This window comes from Momordica charantia (assembly GCF_013281855.1).
Source record: "Momordica charantia cultivar OHB3-1 chromosome 8 unlocalized genomic scaffold, Mcharantia_2.0 BLBB01000008.1, whole genome shotgun sequence".
NCBI lineage: Eukaryota > Viridiplantae > Streptophyta > Magnoliopsida > Cucurbitales > Cucurbitaceae > Momordica > Momordica charantia.
Window position 1 is genome coordinate 20509552 of NW_028275166.1, and position 17900 is coordinate 20527451.

The following is a 17900-nucleotide window of genomic DNA, read 5'->3' on the forward strand; positions in this document are numbered from 1 at the left end:
AACAGTTTATGATAACTTTGAAAGGGGATTTTTTGAAATTTTGTGGGTAAATTTAAAATAAATGAGAAAAAACGGATGTATGCTTAAAAATTTGGATTTTAGGGTGTTGCGTCGGTAAAAAAGAAGCAAGTGGGTGGGTTTGAGATATGAATTTTTTTCAATGGTCAAATTCCCAAGTGTGATTAAAGATTTCTAACTTTTTCATTTTGCAAAAATCATCTTTCCACAAGCACTACAATCTAACTAACTTCGCCAATACAAATACAAAATCAAACCATATGATGATCATCTTTTTGCAAGAACAACTTAGCCTTCCTATAAGCTTTCTTCAAATATTTTCTAAACCTTACCAAATCCAACCTAACATCTTGCTCCTTCAAGTACACATCCATTATCTCCTTAGACCATTTGTTACCAATAAAACCAACAGGATCCTTCACAACCATCTCATCCTCCCCATACTTCTCTATCAAACTACTCTCATTTGCCCTAATCTTATACTCCATATACTCCATCCCCATCATCTCCCTGGCCGGCCTCCCGAAGCACACCTCCGACGCCCACTCTGCCCCGAGCGGCACCACCTGCACCACCACTGCCCCTGGCCGCATAAACACCACATGCGTCAGCCCCGCCCCATGCACCCCCACCATCGCCTCGCTCCCCCTCACCACCCCATACGCTTCCTGCAGCGGCATCGTCGCCTTCAACACCACCACCTCAAACCCTACCCTCTCGGCCTCCGCCCTCACTTCGTCCTGGTTCAACAGGCGCCGCCCCACGCCGTGGGCCGACCTCCCCACTAACACCAACCGTGGCGCCCCAAGTTTGACCCGAGACCGGGGCGGGGTCTGGGCGCCGTAGGCCTTGGCAAGAAAAGCTCGAAAATTAGTGAATGTTACATTAAGGGCCGGGGCCGGGTTTATGGCCATGAAGCCGTGGGATATGAGGCCCACGCTGGCGGCTGGAAAACAATGGGTGGAAGTTTCGTTGTCGAGGTTTATGATGGGGTGTTTGCTAAAGGTACGGAGAATCTGTCTGTATTTGGTGACCCACCAATCGCGTGCCTTGGAGATGACAAGGACGATGTCTTGGTCGGGGAAGAGGGAGTTTGAGGTTATGAAGAGGGGAATGAAGCCGTCGTTGAAGTCGTGGAAGAAGTTGCCGGTGTGGCCGCCGGCGCTGAACACCAGCGCGGGGGCGCCGTGGCGGATCTGGCAATGAGGGGGATGTGCGGTGGAGAGGAGGGTTAGCTCTTTGATCCGGGCCATGATGGCGTTCTCCCATTTTCTCGGGTACGGCCGGATCTTTTGTTGCTCCGCCGCCGTGTGAGGCGGAGAGGGGTTGACAAGGAAGAAGGTCGATGTGGTGGGGTCCATCACGGTGGGGCCGGTGATCGTGCAGAGATCGTAGGATCTGTGTGAGCGGTCGCAGCTAATCATCCGGGGATTGGATGGATCTGGAATCCACGGAAGCGATGGCGGAGGATATGGAAATGGGAGCTTCCCTTCTGCTTCTGCATGTTGTTTATTTTATTATATGTTTGTTTAGGGGAAAAAAAAAATTTATGGGCACTAAAATATGGGAAATACAATGATGTTAATTAATTGTTTGGACCAAATTTTGTCCTCGTCACCGTTTAAAAATTGATGACTCTTTATTTAAAAAAAAAAGATTAATCCTTACCGTTGGGAGCAAAATATTTTCCTAAAATATTAAGGTACAGTGAGCATTTATCTTCTACTCACCTTATTAAAAATTCGAAAATACTTGAAAAACGATGAGGAGCAAATCTTATCTTCAAAATAATTAAAAAATTGACAACTCATTAATTTTTATAAAAATATGTTAGTTTTGTAAATTTCTCTCTTAATTGTGAAACATATTTGAAATGATGACAATTTGAAATGAGAGAGTAATATAAAAATATATATATTTTTAATAATGAGGTGCTCAAACAGTCAAACCTAAGTATTTTCCTTGCCACCAATGCTTTGCTAACCCTAAAATTAAAAAATTGTTAAATTTGTGTGTGCGGTCAACATGAAAATTAGTGCTCACAAGCAAGCATATAAATATTCTTCTTAAAAGAAAATAAATTGAGTAAAAGATCAAAGTCAGAAAAGAATTCTAGTTTCCACATAATTGATGTTTGATTTTACCTTTTATGAACAATTTCATTTTTCATTTTAATTTTTTGTGTGTGAGAATTATGCTTGATTCTTCGCCATTTATTTAATATATTTTCACATATATTTAGAAAATAAAAAATTGAATTCTAAGCTAAATTTAAAAATTAAAAAGAAGTTCTTACAAAAATATTTTAATTGGATTTAAACATTTAACTTAGATTTTAAAAGTATTACAAAATAAATAAATATCTATAAACTTAATTTTCAGAAACTAAAAATAAACACTAAAGTATTTACCAAATGGGTCTCGTAGCGTTTTTCTGTATGCAACACAGTCCTTCTATCCGAACATTAGTTTTGTATAGGAAAAAAAAACTTCGAAAATAATATAAAATAGCATAATTCAAATCAAAGTAAAATAAATAGAAAATATATTAGAAAGACAGTAATTCAAAACCTTTTATTTTCTTCCTTGAAAACAAAATCCTTTAATTCGTGAGGTTGCGAACCTTGATTTGGAATAACTGTGGAGGGACTGGGATTTGTCCGTTGGAGAGATGAAAAACTGAAGAATTGCATTACTGACAAAGCTAGGAAGACGAGGAAGCAGAGGAACAGAATCGCCGCCGCTGCCGCCTTTGGATCTCTCTTCTTCACCGTCGCCGCCATGCTTCGCCGGAAGAACACCAAACTTTTTAAAGAGAGAAAATTCTGATGAGAGAGAGAGAGAGTCAACTTTTTGATTATCGTCGGGGTTTTACTTTTATATGGAAACTTGTTAAAGAGGAGAAAATATAATTTTGGTTCTCATCTCAGCTGGAAATGGTGGCGTGGCGTAGAGCGAAATACAAAATCCATGTGCTGGAAAGCCCAGACGTGGCATGCATATTCATATAAATTTATTTAACCATATAAATGTGCGTTCATGGGTTGGCCTGCTTGGGTTGGGTTAAAATACTTTCTAGACTCAACTAAATGTTGGGATTGTAAATTTATTTAACCAAAAATTAATGTGAAATATTTGGTTTGGCTTGAGTTATTGGGTCTCTTAATTCAAGATATTGTATAACAAAATAATAATAATAATAATAATATCCTAAACATTTATTTACATATTTTTTAACCTTGAATCAAGATCCATAAGTTAATGTTTATTCATACGGTGAAAAAAAAATTAAGCTAAAAAAGTTTTAAAAGTTATTTCAAAAAGTTGTTGGATAATCCGTTAAGAATTATGGATAGTAAATAATCCATTAATAATTATTGAATAAAGTATAATTAAAATAAATATAACATATAGTAAGTACAAGAAATAATTTTAAAATTAATAATAAGTTTTGAGTTGGTTTGGTTCGAGTTTAGTTCAAGTTTAAGTGAAATCTTGAACCAACCTTATCCATAGAGCTTTTATTTATTTAAACTCAACTCAATCCAAACAAATTTACCAACTCAAATCATATGGGTTGGGTTGAGTTGGGTTGGTCAGTTTTCTCGAGTCCGGATTTTTTGAACACCTCTTATTCCTACACTTTTTCCCTCCCTCTAATTACAGACTTAATTTCATATTAAGAAAGTTAAGGATATAGGTGCCGACTTGACTAGTTGAGCTATTGTACTCATGACAGTGCCGTTGTACTTTAAAATATTTCAAATAGGTCTTTAAGATTTCAAAATTATATAGGTCTATTTTACTCTTATACTTTATTTTATATTTTAATAACTTTTCAAACTTTTAATCTTGCTCACTAAATAATGTTTTACATAAAACATTTAATGTGTCACCAAAAGCATTAAATGAAGGGAGTTAATAACAAAATACCTAATTTGACACAAAATTTTAAGTTTATCAATATAATTAGGAATTCAACTTAAAAAAAAGCTACGGAAAGATAAAATTGTCTTACATCGATAAATATAATCAAGCATATAGAGGTGGCCAACATGAACATAGCTCGTCAGTTAAGACATCTTCCTCCTCTATAAGTTGAAGGTTGAAAGAGAATGAATAGAGTGAAAATGTCAAGGATAAACTTGAAACGTACAGTTTCGTTAATCACAACAACACCACCTTGTTCACTACAGAATCTTCCTTCAACAAATTTACTGAGTAATCTACAGAATCTTCCTTCAACAAATTTACTGAGCAATGGTTGCTATCCGTTTAGTTGTTGCCATGCATAGTATTTGTCTGTGTTATAGATACTTTTATCATCATGATTCAAAGGGATTTTGTTGTATAAATATAGACCACTGCTCTTATAATCAAACACAGAAAAATCAAAGTTAGAAAATAGCTTTTCTTTATTTACTATTGTTTCCTCATTTGGTATCAGAGCTACCATGGCCAACGCCTCGTCGTCCAACAATGCGTTCTCTAGAAATCAAACTTTCAGCACTTCTACCCTCAATCAATTGATCAACTAGATAACCACCATAAAGTTGGATCGAAGCAACTATCTTCTGTAGAAAAATTTTGCATTACCCATTCTACGCAGCTATAAGTTGGAGGAACACTTATGTAGTGAAAAACCATGCCCTCCTAAGTTCCTTGAACAGGCAACAAATATGCTTAATTACCTCCGCTGGAATGGTGATTGCAGCGTCAAGCTCAGAAGCGTCACACTATATGTTAGACATCCAATATATAAATTAAATTTACCCAACCCATCAACTTAAGCTTTTGGGTTGAATGGTGGTTTATTCTTCCTTAACATGGTATTAGAGCGGGAGGTACTGTGTTTACCCAATCCATCAACTTAAGCTTTTAAGTTGATTTAGAATTCTTCTCATATGTTGATCAAATATATCAGTGACCTATTTATATATTGATACGTTATATAATTAATTTTGAATAAGGATTCGAAATTAATACTATATTGTTATGAGGAGAATTATTTAAATAATATTCAAATAAAATTTAATATGAATTGGATTCATATTAAAACTATAGTGCATGAGATACACATCAAAATTATAGGTTACCAGAGAGGTGTGCATTTGAATAAAATTCTAATTAAAAATAGGATATTGAATTAAAACAAAAAAATAATTAATTAAATAATTCAATTATGATTATTATTTCGTTTAATTAAATTTTTTTATAATTAACTAAATAACCCACTTCTTTGCATAACGCAAGGAAGTGGGATGAATTAGATATGGTGAGGCGGGGAGTTAACTTGCTCCCCACTCCTCACTCTTTTTTAAATGCAAATAGTTTGCATAATGGAAGAGGTTGATGCATTGTGGAAGAACTCTCTCAAATTAGCTTCTCTCACAATCTCTCTAAAAAATTCTCTATTTCAAAAACAATTCCCACAAATCGGTTCTCATCCAGAGGATAGTGAGAAAAACTTTTTGGTGGCGTTGGTGCTATTATCGAAGAACGATCTTCAAAAGTAGGTTCTCCTTCTTTGAGTTGCAAATCTATTTTCTTTATAGTTTTTTTCTAAAAAAAGTCGAATCACAAGCATTCACGCGCTTCCGCTACGAGATTCGATCCCTTCAAAATCTACTATAAAATTGTTAATTGTTGCATGCACGGAAGATGGATGTAAATGGCGGTTGTGTGCAAGAAGAATTAAAAGGTTCGAACTGAAGGGATCGAATCCTACAGCGAAAGCGCGTAAATACTTATGCTCTGATCTTGTTTTAGAAATACAACAAATAAAATATATAAGCATTATAAAAGTGAAGTAGAGAAACCTACTTTTGAAAGCATTTCTTCAAAAACGACCAAGTCGAACCCGAACGCCACCAAAAAGCCTTCCCCGCTATTCTATTGGCAAGGACTAGTTCGTGGGAACCGACTTTTGAAAGTGAGGGAAGTTTTGATTTGAGAGAGAGCTAATTTTAGAGAGAGACGTGGTTTTGTTTTTTAACAAAAAATCACCAAAAACCATCAACTCCACCAAAATGCAATCCAATGCATTTATAGAGTTGGGGATGAGTGGGGAGGAGGTGGGACTTCCTTGCAAAATGCAAGAAAGTAGATTATTTAATTAAGTTAAATAAAAAATATAATTTGATTTAATTTAATTTAATAATAATTAATTAATTAATCAATCCATTTATAAAATTAATTAATTAACTTTAAGTAAATATCACATATTTCATTAATACTTTATTTGAATCATATTCAAATACATATCTGCCTCATAACCTATAGTTTTGATGTGAATCTCATGCACATTAATTTTAATCTATAATTTTAATATGAATTTAATTCACATTAATCATTGTTTGAATCTTATTCAAATATAACTATCGTATTATAAAGTTTAATTTTGAATGAGATTCAAAATTAACTTTATATTATAAAATATCCATATACATTATAAATAAATCCACACATTATATTAATTGTATATTATACAGTTAACGTACATCTCCTCATATAAATTGAACAATTCAAATTCTTTTAAAAACTCTTGATTCTTGTTTTACCTATTGTGAGCTAGTGGGGGCACCTGATGGACCTACATATTATAACCTCCAATGATCCAAGATTAATTAATTAAACTCATTAATTAAATTAATCAATGAGACATTTCACTAAAGACTCATAGTTGTACTCTTATGCACGGTAGAACGTGTTGTGTCCATAGATATTGACCATTAACAGTAAGTCAATCATTCATGAGTGTTCGTAACTTTAGCTGAGTCGAATTACTGTTTTACCCCTGAGTTACCTCTTTTTTCCTTAAGTACCACTGATCCTCTAATAAACAACATGTTTATGGTCTAATCATTAAACAAAAGTCCCTCTTGTGCTAGTGAGATGGTGGGTCCCCTTGTTCAAGTCCCGAAGTCAGCACTTAAGAGAACACTCATCTACTTACCCTAAAGTCGGAAATGAGTGAATTCCATCTTGTGTAGTTATGTTCGCAGCTACCCACTGGGTCTCGTCCCAAAAATTGTAGGAATATTGAGTCGGCGATCCGGGCTACTCTTACCCATATAAATCAAAAGATGATCCCTTATAGGCAGGAGTCCATAACTCACTTAGAATTGAGATTGAGTTACCTGATCTTCCAATGAAATAATAATCTATTATATAATAGTGTTACAGCTAAAAAGTAATTATTTCACGGTCCAGTCTTATACAAACTCATTGCATATGATACCCCCACTTGTATGTCCCACATGAATGATTTGAATTAAGTCGTTTGTAACTATAACAAAGTGGGTCGTATCCATAGTCTTACCAGGATAAGGTACCCAACCTTATCAATATATTATAAACCCTTTAGGTTATTACTAGAACGTTATCTACTTGTATATCGAATATATACTGTAAATTAAATATATACCATGTGTATCAATTATATGTTAGTAAATCAGTTATATAGTGTTCCAGTTACATGACATAACCTCGGATGTTAGTTTATTGGATTTTGGTTAATGCAATTTTAAAAGGAACTTCAATAACAGCTTTATTGAATAAATATTTGTTTTATATTAACAAACCACGAGTTTAGGGTATAAAACCCAACGATCTCACACTTGAACTAAACTCTAGTTTAGTGTACAAAAGCTTAAAGCAGTAGGTGTTGTACAATACTATAAAATAAAAATACAATAAACTAGGGCAAACATTATACCCTTTACATGGACAACTTCCTCATCTCTAAGTTTTTTGAGGAGCTTAGTTGTGCACGAGAGGTACTAACGCATGACGATCGTTAAGCTGGTAGTTGGGTTGTGGGTCAACTGATAAAGTCGAGCTTCGAGAAAGTCAATCGTCGATACAGGCCAAAAGACATTGTAAATGATATGCGGAAGAACTACGTCGTCAATATCTGGTATTAAAAGGCATGGCAAGCCAAAGAAGTTGCCTTAGGCCTATTGATTGGATCACCTAAAGACTCATATACTACTCTACATACGTATGGAGAGGCTCTGAAGGTTGTGAATGAAGGAATCGTTTTTGACATGAAGTTGGAGGATAACACATACTTCAAGTACGCATCCATGACTTTAGGTTGCTCAATTAAAGGTCTTAGAAGTTGCATATGGCTGGTACTATTGATTGACATAGTACATTTGAGGGGGAAGTACAAAGGTGTCATACTTATTGCATCCTTAGTAGACGATAACAAGCAGACCTACCTTTTTGCATTCAGGGTTGTTGACAAGGAATTCGATGAGTAATGGACATGGTTTTTCGAAAGAGTTAAGATTTCGATAGGGAATGTTTGTGGTCTAGTTTCCGTGTTTGACCGGGCGCATCAAAGCATAACGAACTTTGTATACACAGTGTTTCCTGATGCAGTGCACGTCACCTGTAAGCATCATAAATGATGAAATTTAATGAGAAGTTAAAAAAAGTAGGGAATGAAGAAACTTTTTTATAAAGAAGCGAAGACCTTCAAGGAATCTAAGTTTCAGTACTATTGGGACACTCACATATCAATAGAGAATGAGGTATAACCAAATGACCTCTAATCTTGCTGAATCCATGAATGCAATACTTGTTCATACTCGTGCTTTGCCAATAACTACCCTATTCGAACATTGTCAAGCTTTCCTACAACAATGTTTTACGAGAGGCAAACTGCTGCCTATTGTCGAGGAACAACACTAACCAACTTAGAGAAGCAGTAGAACAAGCTCAGTATTATTATGTCAGGCCAATTGATCGGTTCGAATTTGAAGGGTACAATGGTACAAGCAAAGTACATGTTAACCTAAATAGTTAGACTTGCATGTGCAAACAATTTGACTATTACGAGATTGCGTCCTCTTACGCAGTTGCTGGGATCGTGCTTTGGCACATTAGTGTGCATACATCATGTTCCGATAGGTACAAAATAGAAACATGTATAACTGCTTATGCCAAATCGGTGTACCTGCTTGAAGATGAAGATGATTGGATTTTGCCAGTGGACTATGTGCCACTGACAATTAAGCTATTGAGTTTCATTTTGCGAGTTGGACATCGCCAAACTGTCAGAGTTCACAGATACCAAAAGCATAAAATAACGTAGTATAAAAGCTGTTTCGGAACTTAAACAAGTAAACGTAAAATAAACAAAGCAGTAAATAAAACACCACAGCAGACACACTTTGCTAAGCTGATGACAAGCGGGAGAATCAACACAGAAGATGAAAATGGAGAGAATACAGATATGGGAAAGTGGGGGAGACACACATGCATTCACAAGCTAGCGACCTACCCTCTAACTAACAAATACTCGTTAATGCCTAGCTCGACGTGGTTCCCTTCCGATACACCCGAACAAGAAAACCCACAACTCCCATTGCTAAGTTCCCAAACAATGAAAACAAGCTCTAGGCAAGATTAGGTGGTCTCATTCCTGAGAATCCACAAACACTATAGAATAACAGTAATCTCAATTGAAGCAAGTCAGCAACCATAATCCCTCCCGGGTAAATATAGAAGCTAGCAAACAGAACAAAGTTGCTAACAATGCTCAATAAGATATCAGAAATTAATACAGCTTCAATTAAAAACAAATAAAGTAGTAGAGGTTCAGTTCACAGCAGTTATGGCATGGGAGACTCCCCCGAAATGGGGTTTAGCTCATAAATGAAGAAGAAAATGAAATGGGTAGAAGAAGAAGACAACTCATTTTAAGGAGACAGTAGAAAACGAAGAAGAAGAAGAAGAATTTGTCAGCTCAAATTTGCAGAAGAATATCCCCCTTTATTGTCAGCTTTCTCCTCCAAAAATGGAGAGAATCGTTCCTATTGTCTTTTTCAGCTCTAAAAAACGTGCTCCTCTAGGGATCTGCGTGTGGCGGCTAGGGCAACACTTCCCTTTTATATCGGGCTCCAAATTTGGGGCACCTAGCTGAAAGTTGTACGGACATAGTAAATCTCGTGTCTGACTGTTACTGCGCAGTGTATCCATGCTCTAGCTCCGCTTCGCTCCAGCATTTATCTGCTCTGCCTTGAAGTTGCCCTGCCCATTCTTCTCTGGATTTTTTGCGCTTCCTTTACGCTTAGTCTTCTACTTCCAAACATGTGCATTTACACCAGAAATACAAGCAGTTAGGGCAGTATTTAGCTAAAGCACCCAAGACTTAAGGCGATTGGCTTGGACTTCACTTTCTAATCTTAACTGGGCTAATTAGGAATAAAAACCCATCACACTTTGACAATTCTTGGCATAAAATCACATAAATAAACACTATAATAACTCTCTTTTGGAAAGTTATCATCCACCAAGTACACAAGTGCGACCGATGTGAAAACGTCGTTCAAAACCGTAAGACATGTAGGCAGCCTTTGCGACAACTGAAACTGAATAGAATTTATATACTTGTTACTGAACTTTATTTTGTTGGAATCTAAGTTGTGTGTGAGATATACCTATTACTGAATTTTATTATGTTCGTCGCTGAATTATGTATTTTCTGGGTTCATTTCTCGTGCAAACGGTATGCTACCGAAATTATCGTGACTTACCCCGATCGAGGTGCGCTTAACCGGATACACGGAATTGGGATCTCTCTCACATGCAAATATTTCGATCGGGAAAGCCTCGCTTATTGAAAGGGCGGATTATTTTCTTTTTAGAACCCTTTTTTTTGCTCATAAGTAAGGAAACCGTTGGTAGGAGCGGCGGGATGATGATGAGTATATAAAAATAAGAAAAACCAAAAAGAAAAAGTGTATTTATAAAAAAACCCACCTAGGTTTACCTCGACCTCGCCTGTGAAATCCTTGAAAATTTCATGCATACATGTACATGTTTTTTTGTACAATTATCCGACATAAACCCAAACCGTGGAAGACATGACCTCGAAAAATTTTATTTCTGATTGCATATTTTAAAAACTTTGTTCATGCCTGCATATTTTTTTAACTGCAATTTCACCAAGCTATAGCTACGTATAAATTCATAAATTTAACTATAGCATATGTATTAATATCATTTTGTTCATGCATGTATTACAAATTTAACTAAAGATATTTTAAGAAAATTTTGTTCATGAATGCATAAATTTAACTGTAGTTCACCAAGCTATAGCGTATGTATTAATATCATTCAAAACAATCAAGAATTTAATTGAAGTTTATCAAGGTATAGTGTATATATTAAACCTTCAATTTGTGTTTGATTACAAAATAAAACCAATTATCTATAGGAATATAAAAAAATAGGCCTATTCGCCCAAAGCTGAAAGGTAAGTTGCCTCATAAATTACGGTATCCTAACCTATCTTAGGGTATCCAGCACGGACCCTGTTATATCATACTTAAAATATTTAACGCATAAAATACCACATTGGTGTGGGCTGACGTTACTCGTCAAATTCACCATGGATGGGTCGGTAGAGGCCAGACTTTCATAACATAGCATTTGAATAACATTGGTGGGATGATAGTCCGCATTTACCTTCAAGTGATCCTCCATAGCTACATCCGTGGTAATTGACTTCAGGGAGTCTTATACCACAATCTCTCTTTTCTCGAAGTCAATACAAACCATAACCTAATGGTTACCACCAATGTTGAAGAAGAGATATACGACGTCCACTTCCCTCAATAGCAAAGGGTAGTCTGTGTAAGTGCCGTTACTATAACTCATGACAACTGTATCTCTCTCGTCCCAATGGTACTCAGTCGCCACTCTCGAAGGTAAGGAACTATCAGATTGAATGCATGCATATGAGCCATCCCTGCGTCTAAAGTAATTTTGTAACATAAAATTTAAACAGCTCATCAACGACCTATGAACAATATCAAATACATGGATACGTATGAATACACGAACCACAAGAACTAGATCGCCAGTTATTAACTTCTAAGAACACAGGTCAGGAAGCTGCTTAAGCTTTCTCCGCACTAACATGAAGAGCTCTTCAACGACCTGTGAACATTACCCAATTTATAAACGACAATGTACACATGTTTAATATATTAAGTGTCGTTATGAGCCCGTACCTCAAGTTCCCTGGCCTTAGTAGGTCGCGAAACCAGTCCTTATTTCTGACAGAATATGGGGTCTTCTGCGTTGAATGGTTCTTATTCTAGTCATCTACGCACGTCTGAAATTTGGCATCCTGCTCATTCGGGATATCCACAACAGGATTGTATTGTATGACCTTCTGTCGTTTCCCATCTACCTTCACTTCAAACGATCCGAGCAGCTTCCATATGGCAATTTCCTTTTCCGTTTCTGGCGACAATTTTGCAGACGTGGCAACTACTATGATAGAAGACGTACCTCGTCTGGGTTTGTATCCTGTGGTTTGTGTGGTATCACGATGTTCGTTTCCGATGAACTCTCGACATATTGAGTGTGACAGTTAAAGAGTTAGAAACTAATGAACTAGCCAAAATCAACATGTTCAATATTATATGATACCTCTTTATGGTGTCTGAAACAAAACAGAGTCGGACTCAACCTCTTCCATGACAAGAACCCCTTCATCCATCTTTTACACATTTTCAGCTACATCACCAACCAATACGTCTCGAACAAAGCTCTGTTAGCAAACATATGAAATGTAATCGCACTCGATGAGGATACATTTTTACCTTTGTAGTTTCCAACATGCTTGTACTCTGGACTCCTTGGGAGCATCGTGAAGCGCTCCTCAGGGTACATTGCTTTTTTCTCTACATCCACTCCCATCTGGACCTTTGGTTCTTTCTGGACATCTGGTACCTCTGCTTCTCTATGGACCTCTGATGCATTTTGGACGATGACGTCCATATAGTCCATGATGTCTATACGGTTCATGTCTGCTCCATCACCACGTCCATCTCCTTCATGATCATTGTTTGTTGCATCTTGTTGTGTGCCCACAACCAATGTGAATGCAAGTGCAAGTGTATATTATTCTCGCCGATTGTAGTATAAACAAGGTCGAAATCCACAAGGAATAAGGATATTACTCTAAGCATGCATTAAGAATACTAAAAAATGCAAATAAAAAATAATTGGTGTTTGTATAACTAAACTAAGTAAAATGCTATAAAAGTGCGGAAAGGAAATCCAAGAAAGAAAGTACTGTAATAACAGATACTAGGACAAATAAATGATTTAGCAAAACAAACAGACTAGGGAACCAGATAACGAGATTAAAACAGGGGAGATCAATATGCCCTCACTCGCTCACAGAAGACACTCTAGCATAAAATCGATTTTGATGCTCAAACCAACGTGATGAATATGTACAGCTTCCGTTGCTAAATACCCAAGCAATAAGAACGGTTTCTAAACATGGTTAGGGGACCTTATTCCTAAGTATTCACAAATCTGCTCAAGAAAAGTAGCTAATCCACAAATAGAGCTAATCGCGCTACTTAGACACCCTTCCGAGTCATACAAGAGCAAGCAAACTGATTAATGTGGCTAGCAAAAATCAGTAAGACGAAAATATAATAGCAACTCTATTCATCAGCAATTAAAATCAAGCTAGAGGTCTCTGTTCGAGAACTACAACATAGAATCTGACCAAAAAAAGAGGTTTAGTTCTTGGGAGAAGGGAGAAATACAATGGGTTAAAGACAGAAACAACTCATTTGGTGAAAAAGCTTTGGGAATCCTCTAAAAGCTCCAACTCAGTGCGAAAACCAACAGCTTCAGCCTCCTCTTATCGGCTTATTCTCGAAATGGGGGTAGCTTTCCTTCTTCTCAACACGTTTTGGGAATAATTTTTATTCTTGGGATCTTTTCCCCCTTGGAGATTGATAATGAGACAACCTCATCTTGTTGTTTTTATAGATCCTCCGAAAATTAGGGCAAAACTCAGTAAGACGTGCGTTGTACGAACATAAGTAAAAAGTCAGCGTGAAATGTGTTACTGCGCTGCCCAGGAATTTCTACAGAAAACGATGCTCCAATATGACATGCTTTAGCCTGGCAAGGCTCCAACATTTCCCCTCTAATTTTGCTGCTCCTTATAAACTTCTCCAGATTCTACACAATTAAGCCAAAATAAGGGAAATAAGCATGAACTTGTGTAAATTCAACAACATGATGATTTAGAACGTGGTAATTAGCTTTTTCACACAATTCCTCACTAAAGCATGCAGTTTATATAAAGACCTTCACATTAATGCACAAATTAATCCAATTGTTTACTAAAATAACTTTCTTTTGGAGAGTTATCACATCTCCACTAGCACACCCTCCAATACTCGTACTCTTCACTCCACCAGCATCACCATCTCCTTTGTCTTTTTGCATGTTGGCTGGATCGACTAGTTGACCCTATTGATAACTCTCCATAAGATAGTATTTTTGTAGTATAATTTGGGTAATATTGATGTTTAAACATGAGGATCCTTGTCAAAATATCTAGAAAAGAATAGAAATTATCAAGCTAAGGGTCTTGGCTGTTAGAATTCTCAATATCTGTAATTTGATTGAAGTTGAGCTTAATTTCTGATATTTTGGATAGGAATTGTAGAATTTGGGATGACTAAACTGCGTGCTACAAAGACTGTTGATGACGATGTTGGAGCCTAAATGAATGAGTTTCTATACGGGAGCCTGTGGAACCTGCTGGATGCTCTAACACATGTGTCTGCTCAGTAACTAATTGCACCAATTTTATCTTGTTCGTACAACATCCAGGTGTTGCCCTAATTTTAAGGACCTGATATATTTATGACCCAGTTGCAAAAAGGGCAGAACATAAAATCATTTTAAGACATCAATTTCAGAGAACATTCCTTGTCCATTTTCATCGAAGAATGAGCTGAAAAGGGAAGTTGAACCTTGAGTCATTCTGAGCTGAGGGATTCTTCGCCATTTCTTAAGCTCTATTGCTCGATGGAACCCATGTCTCTTCTACCCATTGTTTTCTTTCCTTTTAGCATGAATTAAACCCCACCTTCGGGGAAGATGGACTAGTTGTAACTTTTCGACTGATTATGTTTTAGTAGCTTTTAATGCTGATTTAATAGAAGTGTTATTACTATTTCGTCTTACTGATTTTGTTTGGGCAACATTATTAGTTTGCTAGCTCATTTGAGGTTGGAGAAAGTCCTTATGATGCATGTTTGCTTCTATTTGTGCTAGTTTCCTCTCTTTGTAGTAGAATGATGAGTACTCAGGGATGAGGCTCACCCAATCGTGCCTATAAATTGTTTGTATTACGTGTTTGAGCTACATCGGGAGTTGGATTTAAGCATGTTTAGGTATCACGGGAGAGAGCCATGTCTGTTTGGGCATTCAGCCTTTTGAGTTTGCTAAAGCATTAGTTAGTCGTGAATGAAAGTATTAGAGTGAATCACTCTTGATCTACCTTCATATAACTTCATATACACAATTTGTTTGTTAACTGTTTTGGATGCTCTAGCACAATATCATATATTATCTATGTTTTTATGCATTTATTGTTTTTACCCATTTAAGTTACAATATTCATATGACATTAAATGATTTTATTTTACTTTGCTTTTGGGTATTTTGTTTTGCTAACTCGAAGTAAAGCATCAATTATTGATAACTCTCCAAACAAGAGTTATTCTAGTAATTATTTGGGTAATTTTGTACAAAGAAATATCAAAGTATGTCTATTTTCACTTTTAGGTGAATGTCGTTTGGGTTATGTAATGCTCCAACAACGTTCCAGCATTGCATGATGGCCATATTTTCATATCTAGTTGAGTTAGTGGTGGAGGTCTTCATGGATGACTTCTCATTGTTGAATGCTTGTCCAATTTACAATGTGTGCTAAAGCGGTGTGAAGAGACCAACCTAGTGTTCAACTGGGAAAAATGTCACTTTATGGTTCATGAGGGTATAGTGTTGGGGCATTGCATTTCGGAGAAAGGTTTGGAAGTTGACAGAAAAAAGATAGAAGCTATTGAGCAGCAACCGCTGCCCACGAACGTCAAGGGTGTACAAGAGTTCTTAAGCCACGCGAGGTTGTACTAGCGATTTATAAAGGATTTCTCTAAACTTGCAAAATCTCTCTGCTCCTTACAAGAAAATGATCTTGTGTTTGACTTTTCTTATGATTGTTTGCAAGTCTTCAACACACTCGAGTATGCTTTAACCCATGCATCCATCATCACTGCGCCATATTGGGCCCAACCGTTTGAGCTTATGTGTGATGTAAGCGATTTTGCTGTTGGGGCAGTGTTGGCCCAAAAGAAGGACAATAATTTACGTTCGATCTACTATGCAAGCAAAACATTGATTGATGCTCAGATCAATTACACAACAACCGAGAAAGAATTGCTTGTCGTAGTGTTTACATTTGAGAAGTTTTGATCATATTTGGTGGGAGCTAAGGTTATTGTCCACATTGACCATGCTACACTCAATTATCTGTTGACGAAAGAGGATGCCAAACCTAGGTTGATTCGATGGATTCTGCTACTCCAAGAGTTTGATGTGGAGATTAGAGACAAGAAAGGTTCATAAAATTTGGTCCCAAACCATCTGTCAAGAATTGTTAGAGCCCAAGAGGAACATGACGTTGTAGCAATACGGGATAATTTTCTAGATGAATATTTGCTACTTGTTTCAGTTAAGGACCAAAAGGATGAGGAACCATAGTTTGCAGACATTGCGAATTACTTGGCTTGCAGAATGCACCCAGAAGGGATGACAAATCAACAACTGAAACAATTCTTCCACGAATGCAAGTTATACTTTTCAGACGACCCTTTCCTCTAGAGGTTGGGGCAAGACCAGATCTCGAGAAAGTTCAAATGCTAAAGCATTCCAGGTGTTAAGGAAATGTCACACTGCACAAAATGAAGGCCGTTTTGAAGGTCAGAGAAGGGCAGCCAAGGTTTTTCAGAGTTGGTATTTCTAGCATTCAATATCAATGGATAAACACGAGCTAGTTAAAAGTTGTGATGAATGCCAAAGAGTGGGGAATATATGCAAGCGCTTTGAAATGCTATTGACCTACATCCTTGAAGTAGAACTGTTTGACGTATGGGGAATGGATGGTCCTTTTCCTCCATCTAATGACCACGTGTTTATTTTGGTAGCAGTGTAGTATGTGCCCAATGAGTTATGCAAAAGTGGTAACAAGACTTCTACTCAAAACCATCTTTACACGATTTTGGACAGGAAAGGCGATCATTAGCGATGAATGCTCTCACTTCATAAATCGATTTGTGGCTAGTTTGTTGGCGAAGTATAACATCGAGCACAGGGTTGCTACAACATACCATCCGCAGTCAAATGGATAGGCTGAGATCCCCAGTAGAGAAATTAAAAGCATTTTGGAGAAAGTGGTGAACACAAGCAAGAAAGACTAGGCCTTTAAGTTAGTCGAAGTTATCTGGGCGTATCGTACAACTTTTAAAGTACCACTGAAACATCGTAGTACAAATTGGTATTTGGAAAGCCCTATCATCTGCTTCTAGAGCTATAGCGTAAAGTTTTATGGGCTGTGAAAAAGTTGAATTTGAATTATGCTGCAACAGGTGAAATTAGGAAACTACAAGTGTTGGAGTTAGAAGAATTCAGAAAGGATGCCTACGAAAATGCAAAAATTTATAAAGAAAAAACTAAGAAATGACATGATGCTCACATTCAATTGAGGAATTTGGAAATTGGGCAGCAGGTTCTTCTGTACAATTCACGCTTAAAACTGCTCCCTGGAAAGCTCAAATTAAAGTAGTCAGGACCATTCAAGTTACCCATGTTTACCCCCTTGAAGTTGTAAAAGTTAAAATATATGAGAATATTACACCATCAAATGACATATTACATGATCTCGATAGTTAAAACATATGAGAATACAAACTTTATTTATTAAAAAACTTACCTTGGCAATCCGTCGCAAATACTTTCGAATGGAGTTTAACTGGCCC

At 36.7% G+C, this 17900-nt stretch overlaps 1 protein-coding gene across 1 annotated transcript; it reads right to left on the reverse strand.

The window, feature by feature from the left end:
- Positions 1–228: 228 nt before the first annotated feature.
- On the reverse strand, positions 229–2836 carry LOC148209748 (xylan glycosyltransferase MUCI21-like). Its single transcript, XM_088128075.1, has 2 exons — positions 2642–2836; positions 229–1516 (listed from the first exon to the last, which is right to left on the reverse strand). Exons 1-2 carry the CDS (start codon positions 2799–2801, stop codon positions 270–272), a joined length of 1407 nt encoding a protein of 468 aa, XP_087984201.1. The 5' UTR covers positions 2802–2836; the 3' UTR covers positions 229–269.
- Between the last annotated feature and the right edge of the window lie 15064 nt (positions 2837–17900).